Source organism: Aythya ferina (assembly GCF_964211825.1).
Source record: "Aythya ferina genome assembly, chromosome: 4".
In the NCBI taxonomy this organism is placed as follows: domain Eukaryota; kingdom Metazoa; phylum Chordata; class Aves; order Anseriformes; family Anatidae; genus Aythya; species Aythya ferina.
The window spans coordinates 420866-437106 of record NC_140300.1 but is presented as its reverse complement, the minus strand read 5'-3'; the positions used below and the strand labels follow the sequence as shown (position 1 = coordinate 437106).

Here is a 16241-nt window from a genome sequence, read left to right as displayed (position 1 = left end):
ACTGCACAGGCACACGGGTAACGAAGTAGACAAGTTGAGCATCACAGGGTCGATACGAAGCACCCTCTCCCTCTGCAGTTGCTGGTGCATACAGCTCCTCAGGCCTCTTCACAAGCTGCTCAGTCACACTTCAGCCTGTCACTGTGCTTTTACATCATTTAAACTGCAGCCTGTGTATTCACAGTGCTGGGGGTGTCCCTCATGCTGCAGCAAAACCAAGCACGCCGGCAGCCTGCCCGAGGACCTGGAGGACACCTCCACCCGCTCTGCCCCAGCAGCTTGTCCCCTCTGCAAAGGCGCGGCTCAGCGTGGGTGGCATAAGGGGCCACGTGCCCCTTGGTGCTGCTGAGGATAAGTCAAAGTCCTCCCACATGGGGACCTCTGGGGTCATCTAGGACCTGGTGTCCTTTGTCCCTAGGTTCCCGTCCTCACCCACATGGAGCGTGGTGGGACAAATAAAACTCCCCAGCAGAAACTTGTGAAAATACAAGTAGGCAGAGTTATCAGGAAAAGCAGGTTACGTTCCTGTTTCATTCCCAGTACAAGGCACCGAAAGCTGGGGCCGCCCCGGCAACTGCTGGAGGTGATTGCCCCCGCGCAGGGCAGCCGGGCTGTGCTGGAGCCTCACTTGCCTGGCACCAAGCACACAGCCCCTGGCCGTGCCACAGGGATGTGTGCTGGCTCTTGCCCGTTTCCCAGAGAGCCAAAAGGAGTGGTGGCAAGCACAGCGGGTCTGCTTGGGTCACCCGAGGCCCCGAGCAACACGCAGGGACAGGTGGGTGTGCAGGCAGCTGCCGTGTCTCACAGCAGCCAGGAGCTGAGTTGGGTCCTGGCACCAAGATAGGCTCGCAGATCCCATTTTTGCTTTGTCCTCACTGCCTCCCTTTGCTGTCTGCAAAGCCTTTGCTGTGCGGGCGTGTGGCAGCGCGCTGTGCCTGCCTGCGCGCGTTGCTGCCGGCCTCCGGCTTCACCGCTGCTGCCCACCCGCGGTCCCTGGGTCACGCTCGTGGCCCCGCTGCTCGAGGGCCCTGGGGGCTCCCGCATCCAACTGAGGCACCCACTGCTTCACTGTAAGTGGAGGTAGAGGGCACATTCCCCAGCTTATAAGGCTTCTGGCGAAGAAAATTAATTATATGGAGCATTTGCAAACAGCCGTATGAATTAGTTAGCATTAAAATAAAGACATCCCTGAAGACATTTAGTTTTTATTCATCTTTCCTTTATCTTAGTGATCTTAACAGTGGAATAACACAGACTCTTCAGATCTTCCAAATACTTTAAATGGTACTAAATTTTGTACACAGTCTATAATTTAAAGAAATTAGATTGTAATTATAATAAGTTACTGCAGTATGCTGTATCCATTTCATTATGTATGCCACAGACAGAATCGGGTGAGCGGCTCCAGCGCCTCCAATGAGAAACCGAAGCCACCTCCTGCTGCTGCCGGGCTCGCTCAGCAGCTCTGTGGCCGCGGCATGGGGAAGGGGCTTCCCTCAGCCGAGCCCCCCTTCCCCGGGACACGAGGTGCTGGAGCGCCCAGCTCAGAGCTCACTTCGCTGCCGGAGCAACTGCATCCACCCACGCTGCCTTGTGCCCCCCTCTCTGCCCCGTGCTGGGGATGGGTACAGCTGAGCCGTGCTCCCTGCCAGCCCCTCTGAGCACAGGGGACATCTCCCGTCCCCTCCCTGCAGGAGCTCCGCAGGGTTTGGACATTGCACTTGGTCTCTGCTTCCTCCCTGCTAACTCCTCCTGGCTTTTTGACTGCTGCTGGGCGCAAGCGAAGTTCTCTGGAAGCTGCAGATCCCAGGCTGGGCTGGTGCCCGAGGGATCTGCTCCCACCTGGCACTGGCTGATCCTTGCCCGTGTCCCCTCATGCCCGCCGGCTGCGCGCATCCTGACCCCGCTGCACCAAGGCTGCCCTTCCTGGGCACCATGCTGGCTCCTCCCAAGTAAACCATGTTTGTCATGCAGTTTGTTTCGAATGCACACTTGTTTCATCGCAGCCTATGCTAATTTGCTTAGCGTGCTGGTGGCCAGGTAATTTTCCAGCCTAGCTTAATTGCCAGTGCTCAGAAGGCCTCCCGTGGTGCGCCGTGAGCTCGGGTGTGCGTCAGGGTCCAGTGCACCAGGCTGAAGGGCTGGGCCCCCCCTGCCAGGCTTCCCGTGAGATCCTCCAAGCAGTAGGGAGTCAGGGGTCAGTTAGGGACCGCATTGACACACGTCTGCTGCAGCCACGCAAACCAGCAGTTGTCTCAGCTTAATCGTGATGTGTGCTCTGACTGCTTTATCATGCTCTGGTTAAGGCATTGTGCACTTAAAAGTTCAGAAATCAGTGTTGATAATTTATCCTACAGTTGTTAATATAGTGTATCGTATTCATGTATGCCCTCTCTGGTGTAAGGATACAGAATTTTGTAGGCAAGAGTTTGCAGGGGGGGTGAGCTTGAAAATTTATGCCAGTTGTTTGTGGGCAGTGGCATTAAAAAAAGGGACTATGTGAAAAACCTGACAAATCTCTAATAAACGATGCTCATTGCATGATATTGTTGCTGTGAGAGTAAAGCCTGTATGTGATTCTTCATTTCATTTTGCACATACAGGCTTCTTTAATTTTCCTGGCCTCATGTTTGGTTTTGGGCCAAGCAAAGTACCGAGGCTGCAGAATTGGGCTTCTGAGAAACGGCAGAGTTACCAGGGAACCTCATATTTACGTGACTTTGTACATTCAGGGTGAGAGGGATGGAACTTCCTCAGGTTAATTTCAATTTTAGTTTCATTTCAGTGTTAGCTGAGGGGTGTCAGCTGGCAGTTATTCAGCTAATGCTTTTTTTTTTTTTTTTTTTTTTTTTAAAAAAAAAGCAAAACTAAGATGCTTCAGTCAAATTCACAGGCTTATTTCTGCTGTTAAGCCTATGATATTTTGTACATTCCCTTGGGTTCATTTACCAGAAGGGGAAGATGAATTTGAAACCAGAACAATCCAATTGCAATTTTATGAAACAAGGAAGCAAAATTTTTACAAAACCCAGATTCGACAAAGCAGCTGGTAAGCAGGAATTAATGCTCTCATTTGTTCTGCTGCTGCACACATGGTTCTAGCAGCAGTGGGTCAGCCGTGCAGCGGGCCGGGCAGGACGCACCGCGGGCAGGTCTGTGCCCCCGCGCCCATGTCCACCCTCCGTGCCTGCACCACTCACGCAGCACACCGGCAGTCTGGGCGAAGTAGCTCAAACATGACCTGTTTGCCGCAGTGAGTTGTGGTGGTGACCATTCTGGCAGTTTGGCATTTACCTAGCTGCTTTGTAACATTCCTGAAGGTTTTCCATTCACGTGGCCAGGATTTCCCACATGTTTAGTTTAGTTTAGTTTAGTTTTTTTAGCTTGTTCTGTGGCTGGTCGTGTGGTTCGTGTTCAGGCTGGAGGGCTCAGTTGGTTTCCAGCTGAGGTGAGAGAATATACAAGCCTCCTTTGAGGTGACCTGGGCATTACAAAGTAATGTAAAAGGCTGCTTTTATACATCTGTGTGTACGTTATGTGAGAAAAGTCTCAATAATTTTCTCCAGACAGGACCTTCTGTGAAGCCATTTTATTCGTGCTTGCAATGGCGGGCGTCCTGCAAGCAGGAGCGCGCAGTACTAGTTTATCATAACCCTATATCCCCTATACCTGACACCCGATTTCTCCCGTTTCCTCGTTGGCTGAGTACTACAGGTTCACAGACTACTCAATGCACTTCTATACCACAGATGTACATTTTTATTTGACCAACCACTATTTTCTCCTTTTCCTTTCTTTTCCTTCTTTTCTCATGATTAGAGGGCCCATAATTTTTTGGTTTTACTGATTTCATACTGCTCATCCTGTTTTTCTTAGCTCTGCTCCTTATTGTTGGGCAGTGGGACCTTCCCCTTATCTGCTTTACATACTCCACGCTGCTGTGCTGCACAATCACTTTTGAATATAAGGTTAGTGGAATTTTCCACTGCAAAAACACCTTCTATTGCAAAAACACGGCTCTGTTTCTCACGTTGTGTGTGTGTATGTGTATATATATGTACATATATGTACATAAATCCCTATGTGTACACATGTGGGTATGTACGAGCGGTGCATATACATCCCGCAGAGGAGCAGATTGCAGTCTTTAATTCTGGCTGCTTCTGGGTCCCACCGACGGCTGGGGCAGCGCTGGGACCGAGCTGGCTGCTGTGCCCGGCTGCGTGGAGCGGTGCTCCAAGAGTGGCATGGTGATGTGGGGTAACCCTGGCTGTTGCAGGCTCTATGAGGGGAAGGAGACGGCTGAGTTCCAGCGCTCGCTGCAGCGGCTCTTCCAGACCCTGAACCAGCTGATGAAGTCCCCGCTGGAAGGGCCCACGCTGCTCTCCCAGGTATGCGGGCAGGTGGGCTCCAGCTCTGGGCCTGGCTTGGGGTGTGAGGTGGGACAGACAGATGGACGGGCAGACAGATGGACGGGCAGACAGATGGACGGGCAGGTGATGGCCCAGCCGGGCACTGGCTGTCCCGACGTGGTGCTGCAGCTGGGGTGAAGTGGGATGGTGCCGCCTGTGTCATGGCTTGGTCCTGCACCTTGTTTGCCTGCAGTGTGTTCCTAGAGGGCAGGTGCTGAGCAGAAATCGTGGTGAGGTTGTTTGTGCTCTGTGAGGTTAATGAGAGGAGAGGCAGACGCAAAAAGATGGGGATGGGACAGGGCTGTGCTCTCAGCCACCCAGCTGGGAGGACCCAGGCCCCGGCTGCAGCACCCGCAGCCTGCCAGCTTCTCCCTTCTTTTCACAAGGGACTTCTGTTTCTGTGTTGCATTGTTGGCATTCTTAAATAAGGCCTTATAAATGAATCTAATTAAAAAAAAAAAAAAAAAAGTAGTTTGAAGATCAATAATGACCGTGACCCTCATGAAGAAGGGGGCTGTCCCTCCTCATCCTCTTGCCACTCAGAACACCGATCATTGTTCCAATTTCCATCTCGGTACTGTTGCTCTAGAGACTCTCTGCTATGGTAACCTGGCTGCGATTTTACCAGGCTGCTGCAGACTCACCTGTGTGATTTCTGCATCGCTCAGCTTAGTGATATGGTTTAGTGGAGGACTTGTTAGTGTTAGGTCAGAGGTTGGACTCGACAGTCTTGAGGTGTCTCTTCCAACCTAGAAATTCTGTGATTCTGTGGTTCTGTGCTCAGCACCTTGATTCGGGCCTGAAGGAACGGTTTTTGCAAACATGTCCAGGGTGAAGGTGCCACTGTCCAGGTGCAGAGGAGAACAGCCTGCCTGTGCCTCACCAGACCAAGCACCCCCGTGCATGGATCAGGAATAGCAGTGATGGTAACGGCACAAAGCCAGCCACGAGGCTCCGCCGGGCAGCAGGACCCACAGAGGCAGGCAGCGGTCAAGAGTGGCTGCAGGCAGAGTCAGGGAGCAAGCGGCCCTGGGCTCTCACCAGGGAGATGATGTGAGGCTGGGACCCGTGGGGACAGAGATTCCCGAAGCTGAGGCTGCCGTGACTGCAGACTCCCCAGAGCGTTGGCACCCACGGGCGTCCGGGTGAATCCACGCCACCAGGCAGGCAGTGGTACCAGCCTCAGCAGGACAACTTCTATTGCAGCACTAGTACAGTTCTTGTGTGCCTGGGGCCTTGTGGGTGTACGTAATGACCTACCTGCATTAGAAAACAGACTGAAAAATGGTATTTCATTAGGCACCATCACACTGCTGTGCCTTCAGGGCAGGATCCTTTCATTCAGGGGGAAAGGCTCATTGGGTGCTTCCTCCACCCAGAGTGACCCGTGAGACACTTGGGATGAGGTTCAGAAATGTGCTCATTCTGCTTCTGCTGGGTTTGCAGAATCAGGCTGTGCTTTTTTTCTGGTGACGGCTGCACTCTGCAGTAGGATCTCAGCTGCTGAGTGGGAGCGTTTCCCGTGAAAGGAGCTGTGATGGTCACAGAGGGACCAGGAGAGATTCAGGCTCCTCTAGCAGATCTGCATTGTTTTCTCTAAGTGAAATGTCCCGCTCAGAAGCACCCGGTTCCTACGTGGGCCTGCTGGAGCAGCTGGAGGTGCGAGTCCCGTGGCTCAGAGCTCCTGTCCCCCTCGCTGGCACAGTGACAGCTCCTGGGTGGCGTGAGCGCACTGCTGCGGCGCTGCTGGCACTGTGGAGCTTCACCTCGGCCTCCCCAGGGTTGCTGTCGGCACCCAACTTGAAAGTTCTTGGTTTTGAGATGTGACTTGGATTCGGTGCTAGAGGTGTGGCCGTGCCCTTGGCCGATCGCGGTGTGCTCACACCAGCTGTGCTGTGTCGGCCCTGTCTCGTCCTCCCCTGCCCGCTGCTGGCTGTGCGGGGGCCTGCAAGCGTCACCAGTGCTGGGGTTCTCCCGGGTCAGACAAAGTGTTTTGCTGTGTGCTGGAGTGCCCAGGTGAAATTATTCAGTCTGGAGTGCAAATGGGAAAATGGCTTTAAAAGCGAGAAACACCTTAACTTTAAATGCCCGGTGATGGGTGCGAGCTGACGAGCACGCTGGCGGATGAGAACAGATAGTGCTATGGCAACGTCAGCTCACTGCTAGCACCGATCACTGGAAGTTGGAATTATCAGGAAGGGAATCAGGAAGAGAAGATCCTTTGCCATGGCAAAAATCCCTACATGAGTCTGCCTGGCACCCACGTCTCAGAGCGTGCAGCCGGGCTGGAGCATCCTCAGCGAGGGGCGCTGGGTGCATGGGGCAGCTTCCATTTGGCATCTCCTGGGCAGAGCAGAGCAGAGCAGAGCTTGACATCCCGGGAAGGGGAAGTGTGGGGAGCCAGGATGGGGGGCAGGCTTGCAACCGCCCTGGAGAAGGGGCTGCACAGGGCTGTTGGAGGTGTCTCCTGAGCCAGGAAGGAGGGAGCATCTCGTGAAACAGGCAAGAGGCAGCGTCTGCCACCCCATCCCATGGGATAAAGCCGTGGAGCTCCTTGTGCCGGTCTGTGCCTGCTCCTTGGAGCAGGCTGCTGATGCTAGAAGTCTGCACAAGTCTGGGAACAGCAGCACTGCTCTGCGGAAGAAAAAAATCCATCCAAGATCATTTAAACATAAAGACATTTCTGACTCAAGAGGCCCTGACCAGGGGCACTGCTCTGTTTTTAGCCAGCAAGGTCCCGTCCCCTGGCCCCGAGCCCTGCCCAGCCTCGTGCTGGGAGGCTGCAGGCGCCTCCACCCAGCCTGGCCATCGCCCCGTGCCTGGAGCTGGAGCCCAGCTACCTGATGGTGCATCCTGGACGTGCTCAGCAGCTGCTCTAAGGAGAGAACTTTTTGGTTTTTATTTTTATCGTTCTCTACGTGGGCTTTGCAACGTCTTGACAGACCCCTTCGTCTCGGGCTGCAGGAGCAGCTCCCAGCCCGCAGCCCCAGGTGACACCCGCAGGATCTGCCGGTGGCTGACGTAAGCGTCGCAGCTTCATCCAGCTCTGCCTACTCTTGTCGTTAAAGCTGCAATTATCTGATCAGCCCAAGGCAGGGCTGATAATAGCTTGTTAGCTGCAACACTCTTTCAAAGGCCACCTCTTTTGTGGAGAAAGCCAGTCTTTTGTTGGACTACTTCAGGCGGCGAGGTTTTGTACTATTTTGACAGCTCTGTGCTGTGGAAAGGAGACTGGGTCTCCTTTAGCTGCTTCTGAGCGCTGGGCAGGACGGGGTCCAGGGATGAACCTGCACAGCCCTTGGCCAGAGAGCAGCCGGACACCTCCAGCACCCCCAGTAAATGCTGACACCTGGTGGCTGCCCCCAGTGTGGGAGGAGGCGGGGGGCTGCCTGCGCCCTGGGAGCCCTGCCTGGCTCCAGCAGGTTGTGGGGGCTGCCTCCTACTGTGTCAGGAGGGGTCCCAGAGAGGAGCCCTACCCAGCCCCTGCCCGCTCCCAGAGCCCTGCTTTCCTCTGCCCCTAAATGGGTTGAGGTTTGGGGTGGGATGGAGCCGCAGGCTGCCAGCACCCGGGGCTCCCAGCAGCTGCCCAGGCACCAGCAGGAGTCCCATGGGTGGCATCTGCTGCAGGGCCTGTGCCAAGCCAGCACCTGCAGAGAGCCTGCATGGGGAGCACCACGGGGTGCTGGACGTGCCCTTGCCCTTGGGGATGCCTTGGGGACGGCGGCTCGAGGGGTTGAGCACAGGAGCTGACATGCAGCAAGCGGTGCCGTCCTGCGCTGGGAGGGGGATCGGGCACGGCTGGTGGGTGGGGGCAGGCTGGTGCCCTCGGTCCTCAGCAGTGGAAGAAACGCTGCGCACTTCTGCACGACCGGGGGGCCACCTCGGCAGCTAACATAAAAGCCAGGAGCAATTTCTGGAAGAAAGCCATACTGAGACGTGGTTGCTGATTCTTAGGGAGTCTTGTAATGCTGGGAAGAAAAGGAATGGGAAAAATTCTGATATTATCTCATATCTTAGAAGGTGAGTAAGCTGCTGACCTTGCCAGCTGCAGACAGAATAGGCTGGCCGTGGATCCTGGCTCTGTCATGGAGAGGGTATAATCAATACAGCATTAAAGGATGGCAGAAAAATTAATGTTAATCAGTCCAGCTTTACTTAAGCATGGAGTTTAATAAAAAAAATCAAATTTAGCTGATTTTTCTGACGTTGTGAATGTGACTGAATAAGATAACTGACATAATACGCGAGACTAACAACTGTCTGACTTTGTAAAATATTCTTATTTAAAATTAGCATTGTATAAATGTATTAAAATAACTACTTTTTAATCTTTTTTTATATATCTTCTCAGTACAAAAGAAAAAAAGTCATTACAAATGGAGAGGCATCCTGCTGGGATGGGCATTTCCTTGGGGTCCCAGGGACTCTGGTTCTTGTCTCAGAAGCCTCTGTTTGCAGGACAGACGGGGTGCGGGCGGCGTTCCTGGGTCACAGCTGGGAGGGGAGCGGGGCCGGGGGGCTCCGGGAGCCCCAGCAGTGCCCAGCTGACGGCAAGGCCACTGTGGGGCCTGGGTAGAGGAGCAAAAGATGGTCTGTGGGTGTGTGCACAAAGAGGAACTAAATAAATGCCTGGAGAGGGGAGCAGGAGGTGACGAGGCTGCTGTGGATCGTGTGTCGGGTTTTCTGCCCTCATCCGCAACAGGGGACACAGAAACACCTGAGAAGGGTTTGCAAGAGCTGCAGAAATGGCTCGGGGTGTGCTGTGTTTGATGACAATTGGTGCGAATTCAGCTGCCTAGGAGGGGGTGGCAAATCCCAGCCCTTAGCTGCAGGGACAGCAATGCTGGAGCTGCTGGACTTGTCGCCCGCCGAGGATCCAGCTCCGTCGGCAGCCCCTCTGCATGACTCAAAACTGTTGGATCCCAGCTGGGGCACCCCTTAGACTTGAGGGTCGCAGCTCTGGTGCCAGCGTAGTCCAGGGAAGCCTGCAGGACGAGGCAGCCCAGCAGAGTTAGAGAGGAGCAGAACTCAGCAAGTTGTTTGTGCTGTTTAACCACGTTGCAAACATAATGAAGTAGATTTTAATGCAGACTGATTTGTGGCCCACGTGCTTGCTTTTCTAAAAAAATCTAGCTGTATGCCCCCAGCCCTTGGAGTCCCATGGGAGCACAGGGCAGGGTGGGCTCCGGGCAGCCCCCTGCCCCTCCGGCAGCCCCCCTGTGGCTGCAGTGGCTGTGAGCAGTGCTGGGAGGCTCCACAGGCAGCCCCCAGCCAGGGGCCGTGTGCCTGGTGCAGTTGGATTTTCTATGGCTCCACAGTAGAGACTGGAAAGTTGTTTACAAGACACACGTGTTATCACTGCGATTTCAGGTGCTTTGCCTGGTGTGGGTGGCGTAGCAGGAGAGAACTGCTGCCAGCAGGACGCCCCTTCCCGAGGGGGTGACCGTGGAGGGCTGGCAGCAGGGGCCGTGGAGCTGGGGCGAGTGGGAGAGGTGCTCAGCCCGTGCTGAGGTGGGGAGGGACGGGGTCACCGCCCTGCCTGCGTGCTGTCTGTCTGTCCGTCCATCATCCCTGCGGGCACACCGCGGCAGTCAGCACTCGTCTCTCTGCAGGGAGCAGCCCTGAAGTACTTGCCTTCCATCCTGGAGGACGTGTTTGGGATCTTTGACTCCTCCATGCTGGGGTAGGTGTCCCCAGCCCTCCGCCTCCGCTCTGCCCGCGGGATGCCCCCAGCACAGGGCAGGGGGCTGTGCCTCCTTAACCCCTTCCCTGTGCAAATGCAGGGGAGCGTTTGCTCACTTTTTGTGGGGCTCAGTTGGCACCTGGCTCCCCCAGTGGTTTTGTCCTAGAGGAAGGGGGCTGTGGGTGCTTGGGGCTGCAGACGCCCCCTGTTCCCACAAGCCTGGTGTTTTGATGCTCGTTAAATCCTCTTGTCTGGATCGCAGGGTCTTGCTGCAGGACTTCATTGGAAACCTGCTCCCCCAGCGCCTGCTGAAGCAGAAGCTGCAGTCCCTGACCAACATCATCAACACCAAGGTCTTCCAGTCCTATGGTGAGAGCAGCACACGGTGCTCGCTGCGTGGCCTGGCCCGGTGCTGCCAGGGCTGGTCGGACGGGGCCACATCCCCGCCACAGGCGTCCCCCCCTTTGCCCCAATATTTTGGCAGCCTGGGGGCTGGGGTGCGCACACCGCCAGCCCTGTGCCCCCTCCTTCCCACAGAGTGCCGGGAGCTGCTGCTGCACACAGCGGTGCCCATCCTCCAGGAGCTGATCGAGAAGGGAGAGGAGGAAGACGCCTGCATCGAGCTGCTCAGCAACATCCTGGAGGTGCTCTACAAGGCCCAGAAGGTAAAGCCTGGCTTCTCTGCCGGTCCCTCTTCCCCTTCCAGGATTCACCTTGGAAAGCACCTGGTGGAACACGTCGGAGTAGGGCTAAGCACGAACTGCTGCCCTTGGCTTGGTTGGGCTGATCAAGGCCCATCCTAAGTGGAATGGGGTTGCTGTGGCCCATCAGTCATGGCAGGAACCTGCCCGGGCTGGTGCTAAAACCCACCGACGGGCAGCTTGAGTTGGCCTACGGCTGCCCTGAAACCCTGTGAGTGTGTTCCCCCTGCCTGCAGGGCAGTGCCAGCACTGCCCAAAGCCCCACAAAGGAGCAGTGTCCCTTTTCTGGCCAGCAGACAATGCGGTGCTGTTCCGAAAATCTGTGAGAAGGAACAGTGACACCGACATCCCTGGGGTGGCCCCAGGTGGGAAGGTGCTGTCCTTGCTGGGCTTCACCCTGACGCCAGGCTCTGTCTTGCAGAGAGCGGAGGAGCAGCAGGCGCGGGGCAGTGCGGGTGCGGAGCGGCACGGGAACCGTGGGGACTCAGAGCTGGTGAGTGCCTCTCCTGGGGACCAGGCTTCTCCGCCTCCCACGGCAGCCACAGACCCAGTGCTGGTGCCGGGGGTCACAGTGTGGGGCTGGGGTGCTGCAGGGGTGGAGACGCCTCCCCGGAGCCGTGGGTGATGGGGCTGGGTGACTCCGGGCTGTGCTGCGAGCCCTAGCTGAGGGCTAGGATGAGGATGTCTCTGCCATCACTGCCGCTGCCTTCCAGGCTGGTCGCCCGGGGCCGCTTGCTGTCTACACCCAGCACCTGCATTTTCCCTCCCAGTCCTTCCTGGGCATCTCCGCTGGGCACCTAACCCAGCCCTAGAGGAGCAAAGTTCTGTGCTGGGCCAGGAGCAGACTCCTGGGACGGCACGAGCGAGGGCAAGCTCTGTGTGGGTCGTGGGCCAGGTTCTCACCCAGAGCCCCTGCAGTGCCCCCCTGCTGCACAGGTGGAAGGCACGGACACACACACGTCCCGGGGCACAGCGAGAGCTGCACAGGGGGGCTGGGAGGCACCACTGCCTCCAGCCTCAGAGCTGACTTTGTTCAGTCCAGGCTGTAACCAAATGGCTTCTGGCTCTGGGCGTTGAGCTTTTCCTGCCTATAGAAAACCAGCAGTGCACTTTATAACTTAGAGGTGTGAGCTGGTGAGTGCACGGACATTTGGCTGGCGCTGTAACTCATTTTCCCTGTGCTCAGTGGTCCCGTGCCAGCTCTCACACGGCAGAGGCATGTCAGTGCCACTGCTGAAGTGCTCTCTCGGCAGCCGTGCTCTGTCCCATGGCCTGTTTGCCACCAGGTTTTCTTTATTTCTTACCTCTGATTTCCCTCAGCCACGCACTGCAGGCAAGATGTTCCTCTGAGCTGTGTGATCCTGACCCTTGTTGCAGCTTGGTGCCCTGCTGCCCTGGCAGCCCTGCAGTGTTTGCCATGGGACCACAGTGCCTGCGTGCTCCCCAGGGCTGCCCCAGTGCTCTCGCACAGCCCTGAGGGCAGAGTTCCCCCACGCCTCTGCCATGGGACTGGTGGTGCTGAGAGCGTGCCCTGGGCTCTGTGGAGCTGAACCCTCCATCCGCACCCGCTGCTGGCCATGCTCACACCGAGGCGTTCCCTGCGCACACAGCCACCTGCTGACAGCTCTCCTTGACAGCGGCTCTGGCTCAGGATAGCCGAGCTTTAGGCTTGTGCAGATTTTCTCCCGTATGGATTCTGGTGCTGGAGGTGTGCCCCCCCCAGGGTTCAGCCCAGCTGCAGCCCAGGCTGAGGCAGCTGGTGCTCAGACGTGCCCGTGCCTCGGTCACTGCGCCCCGTCCCTCCGACACGTGCTCTCCACCACCGCACCTCCGGACAAGCCCCCATCGGAGCAGGCGAGGTCCCTGGCAGCGGTGGGTGCAGGTTGTTCCTGCAGCACCTCGGCACAGCACAGACCTGTGCTGCAGCTCAGCAGGACAGTTCCTCAGGGTGTTTTCTACCTCTGTGGCAGCAGGACCCATTGTGCTGGGGTGTGATGGTGTTTTGCCATCAAGTTCGTTGCAATTTGTCCCAGATATCAGTAACCAGGAGTTCTTACTCCTGTGCATAGTTCACTGGATAAAGAGGTTAGGGACAGAGGCTGGCAAAGAATGTGGTTTAGGTCAGAGCTGAAGGTGGAAGCCGTGGCAGGCTGCGGACTGCGGTCCTGATGCAGCCGGGTGAGACTTGGGCTGGGCGGAGGTGAGGGGCCCGTGGCTGCCCGCAGGCTGTGCCCTGCGTGGGGATGGGCATCCTTCCTGGCACAGGCTATGGCTGGGAGGTGCAGGAAGACATTTGTGTGCTGAGAATGCCAAATGCTCCCTGAGGGGTTGCTGAAGGAATGGGGGCTCCCCTTTGTGCATGGGATCCGCTGTACAAAGAGGGTGTTGGATTTCTGCACTCTGGGGTCTTGGTGCACAGCACCCTGGTGGACCAGAGGGGATTTGTGGCTGCTGAGCAGAGCAGCACGGGAGGAGAGGGCAGAGCCATCTGACACAGGAGAGGAGATGGCCCCTGTGCAGGAGAGCAGCCGTTTGCAGCCTTGGCTGAAGGTGCCTCTGGTTCTGCCTTTCCCCAGCTGCTCTGTGCTCCGTTGTTGCTTTCTGGGAGGCTCAGACCTCAGAGCTGTTGGCACGGAGGCTGGATCAGACGTGTGCTGCCGTGCCCTGGGTGGGTGAGGTGGCTGTGTCAGCTCAGCTGGGGAGGCACACGAGGCCACGTTGTGCTCCACAGCGGGGCTCGGGGTCTCTGCACATGCAGGCTGGCAGTCCCGGTGCCAGCCCCCACAGGAGGAGGTTGCTCAAGCTGTAGATGCTGCGCTGGCATCCACAAGACTTTTATTTCGGAGGTGTTAAGGCTTGTCCAGTGCTGTCTGAGCTGCAGAGGTGCCTCCTGTCCTGCAGGGGGAAATTGCGCTGGGTCTTGTGAAAAGGGAGGGATGCCTGGGTATCCCTTACACCTCTGGCACAGAGCCATCTTTGCCCTGCTCAGATTGTCGCTGCTGGTGTTACCATCCGTCCCCAGGTGTCTCCTCGCAGGACACCCTTTCTTACACATCCTGACCTGGCTCCCAAGAGCTGGAGCTGCTCCGGCATCACCGCAGAGCCCTGCTGAGACAACCTGGGGTGGCTTCTGCCTTGTGCCTGCCTGCAGAGAAACTTGGTTTTTAACCCTGCAAAACTTCTGCAGGAATCCTGGAGATGGCGGAGCTGGAGGGTTAACAGCGTTCCAGCTGCTCTGAGTTCTTTGTGTGAGCTGGGAATGTTTCTTCTATTATGGACAAATGAAGGGGGAGGCTGGAGCCTCCTCCTAGTACCGTCTGTACTAGCACAGCTGGCGTCTTATGTGGGGAGCAGCGTTGCGCAGCCTCTGCTCAGGGCGGCGTTACTGTTGGCCAGGAAGATGCGGTGAAGCAGCAACCTGCACCTGGGCTGCAGGGGAGGGCTGCGGGGGGGTCTGGGGCTGCTCCAGCAGGAGCAGGGGCTCCAGGGTGCAGCTTCTCCTCCACAAGCACCGATTGCCTGTTGCTGCCAGGGGCTGGGGCACTGTGTGGAGCACTCAGGGGGTGCTGAGGAAACCCATGCTGGCAGCCCTAGCTCCCATAGCCACTGCCAGCAATAACGAGGAGCATTCTGCAGGAGCGAGGAGCATTTTGCAGCCTCCTTGCCCGCTGTTTTCATGAGCTGCAGTGCTGGTGATGCCAGCCCCCAGGAGGCCGAACCCTTCCCAGCCTGGCTTGGTGCTGCCTGGGGAGATGCCCACCAGCGGTGTGCATCGCCTGCCCCCCCGGCAGCACCTGCCGTGGCCGTGACACCTCTTGCCTTTCAGGTGAAGGTGAAGAAGCATGTCCAGCTGGTCCTGGAGCGGCTGCTGCACACCGTCAACCGGAGGGTGATCGTCCTGGAGCGGGAGAACAGCCTGAGGGTGAGTACCTCCGCTCTGCCGGGCAGCGGCACCGCGCCGCGTCCCTTGCTGGCTCTGGGGATGGAGCAGTGTGGCGCTGCGCTGACGTGGGCACGTGGGAACAGGCAGCGAGTGGTGTTCTTCAGCTGGTGCTGCGGTCTCTGGCAGCAGCTGGCCAGGGATGGATTTATGGGTATTTAACACCGCAGGATGCATGAGAAAGCCCAAAAGGGGAGGGAGGAAATGTGCCAGAAGCGGGTTCTGGAGTAGAGGGTGTGCTGGGAGGAGCAGGCCGGGTGTTTGTGATGCAGAAAGGACATTTTGGAAGCAGATGAAGGGGTTTGGGCAGTATTCTCTGGAAAACAAGTGACAGACCCAGCGACCCTTCACAATTTTACATGCCGGGAGCACATGGGAGGAACGTGCTGGGACACCCACCTCGCGCTGAAGGGTTGGCAGGTCACAGTGCTGCTCAGCTGAGGCTTCCTGCAGAGCTGCTGCACTGGGTGCAATGATTTAGTCATGAAGGGGGGAAGCACAGTCCAGCACAGCCCTGGACTTTGTGGGCTTACACGTGTGCTACAGAAGCATGAAGGCAAACCCAGCATGCTTGACCAGGCTGTGCGGAGCAGGCCAGGCACACAGCTCTGGGTAGCGAGGGGGTGAGCATCTGGGACTGGCTGTGTTTTGGGGGTGGAGCAGTGGAGAAGAGCTATACGTGCCGTGCCACACTGCGCCGTGCTGCACCGTGTCCCACTGTGCTGCACCGTCACACCGTGCCGTACCACGTCACACCGTGCTGCACCATGCCACACTGCGCTGTGCTGCACCATGCCACACTGTGCTGCACCGTCACACCGTGCCGTACCACATCACACCGTGCTGTACCGTGTCACACCATGCTGTGCAGTGCACCATGCCCAGGGAGGTGTGAGCACCCTGAGTTGCAGCTCAGCCCTTTGCTTAAGGAATCGTGCTGGGATACTCCTGTAGCTCTGCCATCCCATCCTTGGCTCTCTTTCATGAAAACCTAATGCACGCGAGGCGATACAGCCAGCAGGCAGGACGGGAGCTTTTTTCTTGCTGGCCCTGCCCCTGCTGCCCCGTGGCTGCCCAGTCCCCAGGCTGTTCCCTGACAGCAGCTTTGCTGTCCCCAAACGGCTCCACTTGACAAGGTGCTGCCCCAAATATGCGCCTGGCTGCCAGCAGCCTGCGGACAGGCCGTGCTGCTGGGCCAGGCTGCGCTCCCGGGGCTGTGCCAGCCGGGCAGGGTCAGCTCCTGCTGCTTGTGATTCAGGTGTGATTCAGGCAGGAGATGCTTGCAGGGCTGGGTTTGGTATCATCTTGCGTTTAGCTTTTGTTCTCAGGCTGCATGATTCAGTGCTAGAGGAAGCAAGAGCAAAAAAAAAGAGCTATTTGAAGCTACCTACCAGGGCTGTGACAGAGATAATGAGGAACGCCGGGTGTTGAAGCATGGCCTGATGTTCAAGGCGAAGAGAAGGAGAGCAAGCCTTTGGCTGATCCTCACTTTCTCTGCTTGCTCC

General features: G+C 57.0%; 1 protein-coding gene across 1 annotated transcript in view; it reads left to right on the top strand.

Moving 5' to 3' along the window:
• LOC311435554 (dedicator of cytokinesis protein 2-like) overlaps positions 1 to 16241 on the top strand; it is a 66479-nt gene that overhangs the window by 17002 nt on the left and 33236 nt on the right. Inside the window, exons 23-28 of the mRNA XM_084516677.1 lie at positions 4280 to 4391; positions 10025 to 10095; positions 10358 to 10464; positions 10633 to 10760; positions 11218 to 11289; positions 14623 to 14718. Coding sequence (XP_084372803.1) covers positions 4280 to 4391; positions 10025 to 10095; positions 10358 to 10464; positions 10633 to 10760; positions 11218 to 11289; positions 14623 to 14718 — 586 coding nt within the window. The remainder of the gene's footprint in view (positions 1 to 4279; positions 4392 to 10024; positions 10096 to 10357; positions 10465 to 10632; positions 10761 to 11217; positions 11290 to 14622; positions 14719 to 16241) is intronic.